The sequence below is a fragment of the Salmo salar genome, chromosome 14 (genome assembly GCF_965601325.2).
Source record: "Salmo salar chromosome 14, fSalSal1, whole genome shotgun sequence".
NCBI classification, from domain to species: Eukaryota; Metazoa; Chordata; class Actinopteri; order Salmoniformes; family Salmonidae; genus Salmo; species Salmo salar.
Genome location: NC_138304.1, coordinates 67,113,499 through 67,126,461, shown reverse-complemented (window position 1 = coordinate 67,126,461; position 12,963 = coordinate 67,113,499). Strand labels below are relative to the sequence as shown.

Here is a 12,963-nt window from a genome sequence, read left to right as displayed (position 1 = left end):
AGACATTCTAATTCTTTAATTTGTGATCTATCAAGGTCATTACATTGGTAAAAAGGTGCAGTGTACCTCACTACTGTTATTTTTCACTGTTGTTTTTTTATTTCTTTACATATCTATTGTTCACCTAAATACCTATTTTTTACATAAAAATTGCACTGTTTGTTAGTAAGTAAGCATTTCACTGTAAGGTCTACACCTGTTGTATTCAGCGCACATGACAAATAAACTTTGATTTGATTTGTAATGAAACAGGCAGGCAGAATGAGCCTGCAGCAGTCAGAGAATCCTGAAGCTTCTGTCCAGTAGCCTGCGTGGCATCAACTGTGTCACAAAAGCAAGTGTAGTGGTTTTTATATGTACCACAGGAGAACCAAAAAATGAAGAGCGACACCACGGCTGTCTTTTTGGCTTTTATGTCGATCTGCAATAGTATTGTGAAAAGACAGGACAGGAACACATCAGTCTCCAATGCACCATCTGACAAGTTGTTCTATACAGGAGCATGAAGAAAGGTAAAACACATATCCTCTCTCACATCCCCAATACATTGCTAGGTGCTTTCAGTGTTGACAGTACCAAAATACAACAACTAATGTACAAAAACACTGCAACACAAACAAGTTACGTGAAATCGCCTCTATCCCATTCAGACCTTAGAGGGCCAAAACTAAAATCTCCCATAATGCAACGCCAGCACCAGTTGGCAGCTCAGCTAATCGTCTGCATCACAGAAAGGCATGCTAGCTAGCAACAGCAGCACTTTTAGCACTCTGTAAACTATATTAATAACAACAATAAAACTCTGAAAGTTACATGTTTCAATAGTCTCAAACTCCCTTATAACAATATCTACAGCATTAACCTTGGGATGTTTTATTAATTTCACGTTATGGACTTCTACAAAGGAGTAATCTGCAACACATACCTTTCTCTCTCAGTGTTTTCTCGGACTGAGGAGAACGGGAGCTACGGGTAGTACCAGGATGTTCTATTCTAATAATTTGAAGTTTGATGGAATAACATTTTTCACTCTCCTACACACACACCCCTTCATAATTTCAGCAAACTTTAAGACATAAGGTAAGAGTTCTTCCTCCACAGGGGTAACCTTGACCAAGACCAAAGAGACTTTGCCAGGTATAAATATGCCCATATACATACAACCTATGACCCCCTAATAAAGTATTTCTCATTTCCTTAATCTACCCTCTGGCTTCTGTTTCACTGGGGTACTGTCACTTCAACAAAAGTTGATAAGGCTTGAATCAGGGCAGCTAGATGCTCTCTTTTGTCCGGCTCAGCAATCACTTGACTCATTGACTCTAAAAGTCTTCTGACCGGCTTCGCAACTCTTCCAGTTTGAGTTCTCAAGGTGCCTTCACTGGGTCTCAGGACTGTATCAGTGAACTCAGACATCTGGCTGTTTCTGCGCTCTACCTCTTTCTGGTTATTCATTCTCTTCTTAGTAGATCTTATGCATCCAGAGCCGCTGACTGATGAACTTCTACTGCTGATGCCATCTAGACTGCTCACTGACGTTGCTTTTCTACTTGTGTCAACTTCAGAGGGATCACTTGAATCATCACTAGGCATCTTTGAGGAGCTTCCTGTGCTTGAGCTAGCTGCTTGTCCGGAGATCATGTCCTTCCGTGGGCTTTAAGGATCAGCTTCTCTCATGTTTACTCCATCTTCCAGTCCCAAAGATTTTTGAGCTTCAGCTTCCATGGGCCCCTCAGGGTTCTGGCCCTCGAGAATCCAGACAGCAGTCCTTCGATCCTCTGAATCCTCATCCACATCGATTATACCGGTCTTTCGTCAATGCTGTCTGCGTTTATGTCCTCCTCTGAAGCAGTAGAGGCTACTGTGGACATCTCGTCTGTCTCTCCCACCGGCAGGAAGTCCACTGGCAGTATGAAGTTTCAATGAACTACCTTACTCTTCTTGGTAGTAGGATCTTCGACTCTGTAGATATGCACAGACGGGTCTTTCCAAGTGATCACATAGACCGCTGAATCCCACAAGTCGGCAAGTTTACCTTTTCCTCTTTCCTTTCGGTTTGACAAGAGAACTCGGTCTCCAATCTCCAGGGCAGTACCTTTCACTCTCTTGTTAAACTGCCTTGCTTGCTTTTTCTGAGCTTCAGTGGTGTTGGCCTGAGCGATCCTGACAGCCTCTCACAGGTCCTTTTGGAATGAGTCAACATACTCGTCATGAGTCAACAAGTCTTTGTTTTTCAAGTTACTTCCAAACATGATGTCCACTGGCAGCCGTGGAATTCGGCCGAACATCAGGAAGAACGGTGCGCATCCTGTCGTTTCGTGTGTGGTACAGTTGTACGAGAAGGTGAGCGTCTGTATCATCTGGGGCCATCTTTCTTTTGCTCTCGCTGGCAGCGATTGGACCATGTTACCGAGCGTGCAGTTGAATCTTTCCGTCTGACCGTTGCCGTAGGATGATATGGAGTGGTATGGGACTTTTTGACTCCTGACACTTGTATCAATTCTGCGATTAAGTGACTGTCAAAGTTTTGCTCCTTTGTCAGAGTGTATCCGCTGGGGAAACCCATAGACACAGAAGAACTGGTTCCATAACTTCTGGGCAACCACCTTTGCTGTCTGGTTCGGGCAAGTAAATGCATGTGCCAGCTTCGTAAAATGGTCTGTGATGACGAGTACATTAACGCTCTCTCCATCCCTTCCTTCTGTTGACCAGAAGTCTATGCACACCAGTTCTAATGCTGTGCTGGTCTGAAAAGATTCCAACAGTGCCCTAGCCTCTGGCTCCATTGTCTTGCCAACCACACAGCGCTTACAGTAGGAGACATACTTCTTCACTTCCCCTTCCATTCCAGTACAGAAGAACCTTTGACGTACCAAATGGAGTGTTCTAGTTTGGCCTTGGTGGCCGGCTTCGTCATGGGTTCCCCTCATAACGATGGCTTTAACCTTTCTAGCGCAGGCGTTCCACTAGCGACCCACCTCGACAACATCCGGTGAAATTGCAGAGCGCGAAATTCAAACTACAGAAATATAAATAGTTAACCTCTCTAGGGGGTGTGGGACACTACCGTCCCACCTGTCCAACATCCAGTGAAATTGCAGAGCGCCAAATTCATAAAACATACAAGTGTTATACATCGGTTTAAAGATTAACTTCTTGTTAATCCAACCGCTGTGTCAGATTTCAAAAAGGCTTTACGGCGAAAGCAAACCATGCAATTATCTGAGAACAGTGCCCAGCAGACAAATCATTACAAACAGTAACCAGCCAAGTAGAGGAGTAACAAAAGTCAGAAATAGCGATAAAATGTATCACTTACTTTTGATGATCTTCATATGGTTGCACTCCCAAGACTCCATGTTACACAATAAATGTTTGTTTAGTTCGATGAAGTCCCTCTTTAAATTCAAAAACCTCCGTTTTGTTGGTGCGTTTTGTTCAGTAATCCATTGGAACAAACAGACGAAAAATCTAAAAAGTACCATAAAAGTTCGTAGAAACATGTCAAACGATGTTTATAATCAATCATCAGGTTGTTTTTGTCATAAATAATCGATCATATTTCAACCGGACAATAGCTTCGTCAATAGAAAATGAAAAACAAGAAAGGCACGCTCCCGGTCATGCGCAGGACTCATGTCTGGAAATGTACATTGTCCTCTCATTGAAAGTGGTGTTTCTCCCGCATTTTTCTAAGTAAAATCCTGAAACAATGCCTAAAGACTGGCCACATGTAGTGGAAGCCATATGGATCATGAACTGGGTCATAAGTCTTTGTATAGTGGATAGGCTTTCAATGGAAAAACAGCCATTTCAAAATAATAGCACTTCCTGGATGGATTTTTCCTCAGGTTTTCGCCTGCCATATCAGTTCTGTTATACTCACAGACATTATTTTAACAGTTGTGGAAACTTTAGAGTGTTTTCTATCCAAATATACCAATTATATACATATCCTAGCTTCTGGGCCTGAGTAGCAGGCAGTTTACTTTGGGCACGCTTTTCAGCCAAAATTCCAAATGCTGCCCCTTACCCTAGTGAAGTTAACATTCATGAAACTACATGTGTAATACATCAAAATAAAGCTTAACTTCTTGTTAATCCAGCCACTGTGTCAGATTTCAAAAAGGATTTACGGCGAAAGCACACCACTACAACTTCTGGCTCATTTTTCAAAAAACCAGCCTGAAACTCTTTCTAAAGCCTGTTGACATCTAGTGGAAGCCCTAGGAACTGCAATCTGGGAGGTTTTTGCCTTATAATAAAAGTGACAGCCATTGGAAACAGTGGTAGGCTGATTTTTTTGGGGGGGGGATGGTTTGTCCTCGGGGTTTCGCCTGCCATATCAGTTCTGTTATACTCACAGACATTATTTTTTACAGTTTTAGAAACTTTAGATTGGTTCTATCTAATTCTACCAATTATATGCATATCCTAGCTTCTGGGCCTGAGTAACAGGCAGTTTACTTTGGGCACGCTTTTTATCCAGACGTCAAAATACTGCCCCCTAGCCCAAAGAGGTTTTAAGGGAGTCTAGCACCACCAGCTGGTACCTCTTCTTGACAACTCTGTCCTTAGATCTTCGGTAGAGGATCTCGTCCTTGATTTTGAGTTTATCCCAATGCATCAGCATTCTCAACACCTGGGCAGTCTCATGAGCCCGGGGATGTACTTCAAGTCAAAGTTGAAGGGGGCCAATTTAGAGACCCACCGTTGCTCACAGGCGTCTAGCTTTGCTTTCCTCATTATATACGTCAGGGGGTTGTTATCTGTTAGGACTGTGAATCTAGCTTTGAGAAAACTCTGTAATTTAAAAGCGCTATACAAATGAAAGTGTTTTATTATTATGACACTCACACACGTGTCGGTCTGTCGGACTGTCTTTGTCTGATTGTCTCTCCCTCCTCATCCTCCTCCTCTGTCTTTGTCTCTCCCTCCTCCTCCTCCTCTTCCTCCTCTGTCTTTATCTCTGGGTAAGTACAGGTGTTGCAAACATGACCTTATACTCCCTTTGTTTGATTCTCTACCCTGCCATTGATCAGTAAGCTCCCTTTAAATTTTTCTCCACCTACTCAGCCATTCCTCTCATACTACTCATCAACATCTCAATTTGTCCACTTATGGGTGTCATATGACCCTGTTGCACCTGTCACACCCTGTTTTTCTTCCTGTATCCAACCTCTCCATCAGCACCAGACGCTCAGCATATAAGTGGGTGTCCAAGTTGGTGCTCCTCATTCTACACATTATCCTCACATTATCCTCCTCCTCATTCTACTGGATTATCTGATTTGCATTATTCCAATAGTCATTATACTCACTATTGAACTTTGATATTTTTCCCTCTACTTGGATCAAGATGAACAAATTCATGTGGGGATGTGTGGCGCTGGTGGGACTCTTTGTTGTGGGTAAGTTGGTTTTATTCTCTCTGGGCAGGTTATTATTATTATTATTCATTGGACAAATTGGGGCTTGTTCTAAAAATACTTTTTTTGTAAATTGGAAAAAATGACCGTTAAAATCCACAACAGTTTTTAACTGATTATTTGTTTGAGATCATGACCATGAATGTGAAGACTGGAGATAAAGAAGAATGGGTGGGTAGAAAGTCAAGCTCGGTTGAATCATGCTTGCATGTGAGTGGAGTTGAGCAGTTGGAAATCTCGCTTATCGCTCATGGTGGTGCTCGCGCACGGCTTTGGACATCCTTTCCAACCAGCCTTCAACCGCTCAGCTAAAAACCGGTCCTTGCTCACAGAAAAGAAAACTGTGACTCCAAATTCGCTCCATTGATTAAAATCACAATTTAACCAACACCCATCTGTTTTTGCGACTACCTGGACCTACCATTTGGTTTTGAATTATTGAAACCAAACCATATGGATTTGAATGAAAAGTATTTGAATAAAAATGAAAACGTGAATGGAAGAAGCGCACATCATTTCAAATAAGCTAAATGTCATATTCTACAGCATATAAACACTCAAAATAGGTCAGGATCCAGACAGGGGGCCTAAGATGGAATGACAATGAATTATTTAGTCTATATTATTTATATTTTTTCAAAGCTATAGCCTACAAAAAAATATAGTGTGAATGTTTGCGAGTGCGACACAATCGGCTGGTAGGGACATTAACTTTGAATTTCCTTAGAATTAAATACAAATTAAATGAAAAAATGACATATTAGTGAGTTTGAATTCATTTTTATAATTCAATTTTAGAAACACGAGTTTGGCCGGTCTGTGGCATCAGGCTCATGCGATGGTGCCTGGAGAGAAGGCTAACAGCAGAGATTAGGTATGCCTAAAGGATTTCAGACAAAATAACCCAATCAAAACGGAAAACTCATTGAACATGGGAATATTGGGCCAAAATCAATTATGGCATATTGTATAGATAATATAACAAAAATGAACGAAACGTTGAAGAGATCTGATTTTCAGTAAATAAATACTTTGCTACAATGACACACTTAGTTATCTACCTACCTGGTTTCATTCTTTTAGCATGTGCACGTAGTAAGTAAACCATCATGCTTTCGGGATAAGTGTCTTTCAGATTCCACAATCATTATTTAGTTGTGGACACTACATCACTGCACTCCCTCTCTTGCTCTTGGTTATCATTTTTGTACGTAACCTAGATTTAGCAAGGAAAATATTTAGCAAACTCCATGATAATAGCTAAACCAAGGGGCTATAGCAGCACACAAGTAGACTTCAAATGCATGCTGGAGCGGAGAAGGCTGACGCTCCGGCCTTTGGGAATCTTGCTCTGCGCTCCAGTCAAATTGGGCATGCTATATTCCTCGCTATGCTCCAGCTCAGCTCCACTCATACTCCGGTGGCCATTGACCTCGGATCTGGCTGAAAATATGTAAAATATTGACCAGATCCGAAATTAGGCTATATTTGAGGATGAAAATAAATATCCTCAATAACTCAGATTTGCTCAGCGAACTTGCAGTTTCACACGCCAATGATCTCGGGAATAGACACAGCTGTATTTGAGCAAGGGAGAAGTGTTCAGGCAGACTGTTATGACACATCCACTGGAGAAATGGGATCAGCAATATGTTGCTATTTCACAGTGGCTCCTTAATGACACCGACAGTGTATTTGCATTTTGGAACATCAGAAGTACAAAGATTTCCAATGGAACGCTGCATTTGCCTTGCAGCATTGCGTTCTGTGGGGTGTATACCTTGGATTTATTGACAGATATTGTAGCAGAAGGTGAATGTTGAACTTTTGTTGCACACATATCCAGATGATGCTGAGTACCATTTTGCTCTAACACTATTGGCGTGGTGGTTACAGCGTCATTGCTGTAACCACCAGATTTTTGGTCCCTAACTACATTTTTGTTAACAAACTTCAAGCAGGTTGGAGAACACTTGAGTTCCAGTGAAGAGATTGCTTTTCAGTTAACCTGAATTAAATTGCCAGAGAATTTCCAGAGAATTACATTTTCATTTCTCTACCATAAGTCGCCTGCAACCTCGTTTTAGAGAATTTCGCAGTACATCCAACCGGCCTCACAACCACAGACGTAACCACGCCAGCCCAGGACATCCACATTCGGTTCTTCACCTGCAGGACCGTTTGAGTCCAGCCACATGGACAGCTGATGAAACTGAGGAGCATTTCTGTCTCTAATGAAGCCATTTTGTGTGGAAAACCCATTCTGATTGGCTGGGACTGGCACCTCAGTGGGTGGGCCTATGCCCTCCCAGGCCCACCCATGGCTGCGCCCCTGCCAAGTCATGTGAAATCCATAGATTAGGGCCTAATGAATTTATTTAAATTGACTGATTTCCTTATATGAACTGTAACTCAGTAAAATCATAGAAATTGATAATTGTTGCATTTATATTTTTGTTCAGTATATTTACGGATAGTCAGGGGCACACTCCAACACTCAGACATAATTTACAAAAAAAACATTTGTGTTTCGTGAGTCCGCCAGATCAGAGGCAGTAGGGAAGACCAGGGATGTTCTCTTGATTAGTGTGTGAATTGGACTATTTTCCTGTCCTGCTAAGCATTGAAAATGTAATGCCTACTTTTGGGTGTCAGGGAACATTTATGCAGTAAAAAGTACATTGTTTTCTTTTCGGGAGTATAGTGAATTAAAAGTAAAAGTCAAAAATATAAATATAAATTGTAGATTAAAGTACAGATACCCCAAAAAACTACTTTAAATAGTACTTTCAAGTATTAGTACTTTACCACACTGCCTACTATCAGACGTCACCAAATGGGAACTTTTAAAGGACAACACTCCACTAAAAGTGTTTTTCAGTCCAAGAATAGGTTAACTCTGGGTGTATGGTTGTACAATCAACAATTTAAAGTAGTCGAAATAGAGTCCGTCAATTCATTCATTAAACTTCCAGGTATTAACCTAATATTTATGTGGCTTTACACTCTTATTTCTGTGCTGGACTGGACTGAACAAAGAAAGGAAGAAAAAAATAATGATGTGTATGTTTGTACATATAGTGTCATGATGACAGCAATCTTATTTGTTTCTCTCCTGTTTCTTCTCTCTCCTCATTGCTCTCTGTCTCTCCATTATTCTCTCACTCCATCTCACAGCCGAGTCCCTGAAGTGCAACACATGTTCTGTGGGGATGGCCAGTTTTTGTTTTATTGGTTCAACTGCAGAATGTAGCACCTCCGAGCCCAACTGCTTCACCGCACAAGCAGGTACCGACCCTGTCGTTTCGTCCAAGTAGAACGCTACAATAAAAATAGGTCATTGAGTTACTGTGTAATTCTAGGTTATTACTGTGTAATTATTTTATAATTACTGTGTAATTCTCATTTCAGAATGTCATTTATCAGTTAATATCTAGTAATTTTTGTACTGTAAAATAAAGTGCTACCCAAACAAAAACGACCTGTAATTACAATTGTTCTTCCTTCTTCTTCCAGTGTTCAACGCCACTAACATCCTGAATCTCAAGCGCAAGGGTTGCATGGCGACAACTTTATGCAACACCACATCCACTGGTAGCATCCTGACAGCCGACTACACCGTCTCACAGACCTGCTGCAGCACCGACCTGTGCAATGGGGCCGTAGCCATCCAACTCCCTCTCACTGTGGCCCTTGGTGCTGCCCTGGTGGCCATCTGGAGCACTTTCACTTAAACAAACCCTTCACAATAAGGAGACCTCCTCCATAGGTTTCCATTGAAGTGTGTTGTACTTCTTAAAAAGCACAATATACTGAAACTGGTGTTATTCTGGGAAAGACCGCAATGTTTATTCAGGCTAGTTTCACTAAACTTTAGTTCCAAGTACCAACTCAAACCGATTTGACCTCTAGGCTAAACAACGACCTACTACAGCATCGAAATGAACAGTTCATTCAATGTCACTGTATTTATATTGGGAACATGTCTGTGTGACATAAATACTTTTTAATGGCATAAATTCTCACTCGTGTCACTATCAATTATCATTATCTAGCAAATTTTTATTTTCCCAAGTGAGTATGTTACACCGTACTCTTTTATAAAGATAACTTTTCTCTGTATTCTATGTACAATAAATAAACATACTACACTTAAAAAAATATCTACTACTACAAGACACTACATTGTGTGTGTGAAATGGTTGAACAAATAATAAAATAAAGACTAAAAACTTTTAACTCACTTTTTGACTGAGCATTCCAATGTGACATAAATACTGTCTGCATTCCTTTCTCTTCTATTCCGACAAACATCCTCTTCGCACCCTCATGGAAGACAATAAAACTTGTTACACTTCATTATAGTAGCCTATAATCAAGTCTCCTATCATGTATGACCCTTAGCAGGAAACTGGAATTTCCCACATTCATTTATTAGTAATCTTTCCTCACCATGCTCTAAGTCAGTGGTTCTCAAAATGTAGGCCCCCCCCCCCAACAAATTACACATTTATAATTTTTTTCAAAGGAGCTCAATTTTCACAGGGGGGGGGGGGGGGGATTTTCCCAAAGCTGGAAGGGGGGCCCCGAGTGAAAAGGTTTGGGAACCCATGCTCTAAGTGAGCACATTTTGAGCAAGACTCATTCATTAGGGATTAGGCCTACGACTCCTATTGAAAATAACAAACACTACCCTCCTACAAGAAGATGAAGACTAACATTTTGATAGGGCTAACTGTCCTGGTGGTCTTCATAACAGTGGGTAAATCCTATCAGATAATTTGTTGCTATGGCAATATTCAAAGACAGACACAGTAATAGGTTGTGATTTGATGAGTTTTGATGATTTAAGGTTTCATCACAAATTCTGTACTCTGTGATTGTATTTTCTAAGGCTATAAATTGTTGATGTGGGATTATGGTACACTCCCCTACATATGTGTTTGGACAGTGAAGCTAGACATTTTTATTTGGCTCTAAACTCCAGCATTCTGGATTTGAAATCAAATGTTTCATATGAGCCGACAGTACAAAACGGCACCTTTTATTTGAGCGTATTTTCATACATATCTGTTTTACCGTTTGGAAATGAAAGCACTTTATGTATCTAGTCCCACCATTTGAAGGTGATAAGTATTTGGGCCAATTCACTTATGTGTATTAAAGTAGTCAAATGTTTAGTTGCCTATTTGATCCCATATTCCTAGAATGCAATGACTAGATCATCCTTGTGACTCTACTAACTTGTTGGATGCATATGCAGTTTGTTTTGGTTGTGTTTTGGAGTATGTTGTGCCCAATAGAAATTAATAGGAATTAGTGTATTGTGTTAATTAATAATGTGGATACAGATAATCATGAATAAATGTTGTATAATGATGAGCAATGTTCTCTCTAAGGTGCGTGGGCGTATTAGCCTGAGACCTCCGCCCAGCTCCCCAGGACTGCAGAGCAGAAGAAATAACAGCAGCACAAGACTGAACTTTACTCAACTTTCAAAAATTTTCCCTGTTAGTCGACACCATCAATGTTTCCCTTTACTGTGGAAATTGTGATCGAATCAACGCAATATTAGCCACTTTCAATGCAACATACCAAAACAAAACAAACTATGCAATACTTACTATACAAAACAAACAATGCACAAGATGTTGTTGTAGGCAGAACGCATCAGAGTAGAATTCTATTTCTTTACTCTCCATGTACTCTACACTGACCAGTGCGGCAAAATCAAGCCAGAGCTGCAGTAGGCCTATATGCAGACCATTTCCATATATAGATCTGTGCCATTTACTTTGAACTGAACTGTGTTTACAACATGAGCGGTCATGAGTAGATATGCTTGTTTTGAGATCATAGCGAGAGCTGCATGTAGCAAGGTGTGCACATTTTGTTAATATCCTTTGCTAATTAGTGAGTTATTAGCCCAGTTAAATATAATTTGTAGTCAGCAATAGGGGAGTGATTGCTTCCTACAAGAGCACAAAACGTGTACATTTATAGACACCTTTAAAAAGCAACCTGTTTGCTTAGAGTCATTGTCCTGTTAAAAGGTGAAACTTCGCCCCCATTCTGAGGTCCTGAGCGCTTTGGAGCAGGTTTTCCTCAAGGATCTCTCTGAACTTTGCTCTTTTCATCTTCGACTCGATCATGACTAGTCTCCCATTCCCTGCCGCTGAAAAACATCCCCACAGCATGATGCTGTCATCACCATGCTTCACCGTAGGGATGATGCCAGGTTTCCTCCAGACGTGACGCTTGGCATTCAGGCCAAAGAGTTCAATCTTGGTTTCATCAGACCAGAGAATCTGGTTTCTCATGGTCTGAGAGTCCTTAGGTGCCTTTTGGCAAACTCCAAGCGGGCTGTCGTGTAGCTTTGACTGAGGGGTGGCTTCCGTCTGGCCACTCTTGTCAGGAACCGGCTCGAAGCCCGTAACAAAAAGGGAGACAACATGGAGATAAGGAATAACAAAAATATATTTATTAACTGAGGTAACCTATATACAATTAACAATGGTGTGTGTAGTCAGTAATCAGTAGTGTAAGTGACTGGTTGAGTACATAGATGTGATAATAAGGAGAGTTGAAAGATGCCAAAGCAAGCAAACAAACAAACTGGACTCAAAATTGCCACAACCAAAATCAAACAGTGTTTCTGCATGGAGAGAGTCTGAAAAGGTGTATTTATCCAGGGACACACCCAGGCCCAGCTGTGTCCCATTTCGCTGATGACCCTCCCGCTGACATCCTAATAAGGAAAACAAGAGCAAAGAGAAAGAATACGGCAGACAGAGTGGGATGGTCGTCACACTACCATAAAGGCCTGATTGGTGGAGTGCTGCAGAGATGGTTGTCCTTCTGGAAGGTTCTCCCATCTCCACAGAGGAAATCTAGAGCACTGTCAGAGTGACCATCGGGTTCTTAGTCCTTCCCTGACCAAGGTACTTCTCCCATGATTGCTCAGTTTGGTTGGGCAGCCAGCACTAGGAAGTCTTGGTGGTTCCAAACTTCTTCCATTTAAGAATGATGGAGGCCACTGTGTTCTTGGGGACCTTCAATTCTGCAGACATTTTTTGATACACTTCCCCAGATCTGTGCCTCAACACAATCCTGTCTCGGAGCTCTACGGACAATTCCTTCGACCTCGTGGCTTGGTTTTTGCTCTTGCACTGTCAACTGTGGGACCTTATATAGACAGGTGTGTGCCTTTCCAGATCATGTCAAATTAATTGAATTTACAACAGATGGGCTCCAAACATTACAGCCTTATTCTAAAATGGATTCAATTGTCATGCTCTGAGGATGTTTTTTAGCGGCAGGGACTGGGAGACTAGTCAGGATCGAGGGAAAGATGAACAGAGAAAAATACAGAGAGATCCTTGATGAAAACCTGCTTCAGAGGTTCACCTTCCAACAGGACAATGACCCTAAGCACACAGCCAAGACAACGCAGGACAATTTAATTCATTTTAGAATAAGGCTGTAATGTAACAAAATGTGGAAAAAGTCAAGGGGTCTGAATACTTTCCAAATG

The 12,963-nt window shown here is 41.2% G+C and overlaps 1 protein-coding gene across 1 annotated transcript; it reads left to right on the top strand.

Annotated features, from left to right (window-relative positions):
• Positions 1-5,228: 5,228 nt before the first annotated feature.
• Positions 5,229-9,672, top strand: LOC106570062 (uncharacterized). The gene is made up of 3 exons (XM_014142012.3): positions 5,229-5,411; positions 8,607-8,717; positions 8,946-9,672. Exons 1-3 carry the CDS (start codon positions 5,360-5,362, stop codon positions 9,161-9,163), a joined length of 381 nt encoding a protein of 126 aa, XP_013997487.1. The 5' UTR covers positions 5,229-5,359; the 3' UTR covers positions 9,164-9,672.
• The last annotated feature ends 3,291 nt before the right edge of the window (positions 9,673-12,963 follow it).

Bases quoted from the DNA above. Each gene is read 5' to 3' on its own strand.
- LOC106570062 (XM_014142012.3), top strand. From the start codon at position 5,360: ATGAACAAATTCATGTGGGGATGTGTGGCGCTGGTGGGACTCTTTGTT. The intron at 5,412-8,606 runs GTAAGTTGGTTT...TCCATCTCACAG, and splicing joins GGTGGGACTCTTTGTTGTGG to CCGAGTCCCTGAAGTGCAAC. The intron at 8,718-8,945 runs GTACCGACCCTG...TTCTTCTTCCAG, and splicing joins CTGCTTCACCGCACAAGCAG to TGTTCAACGCCACTAACATC.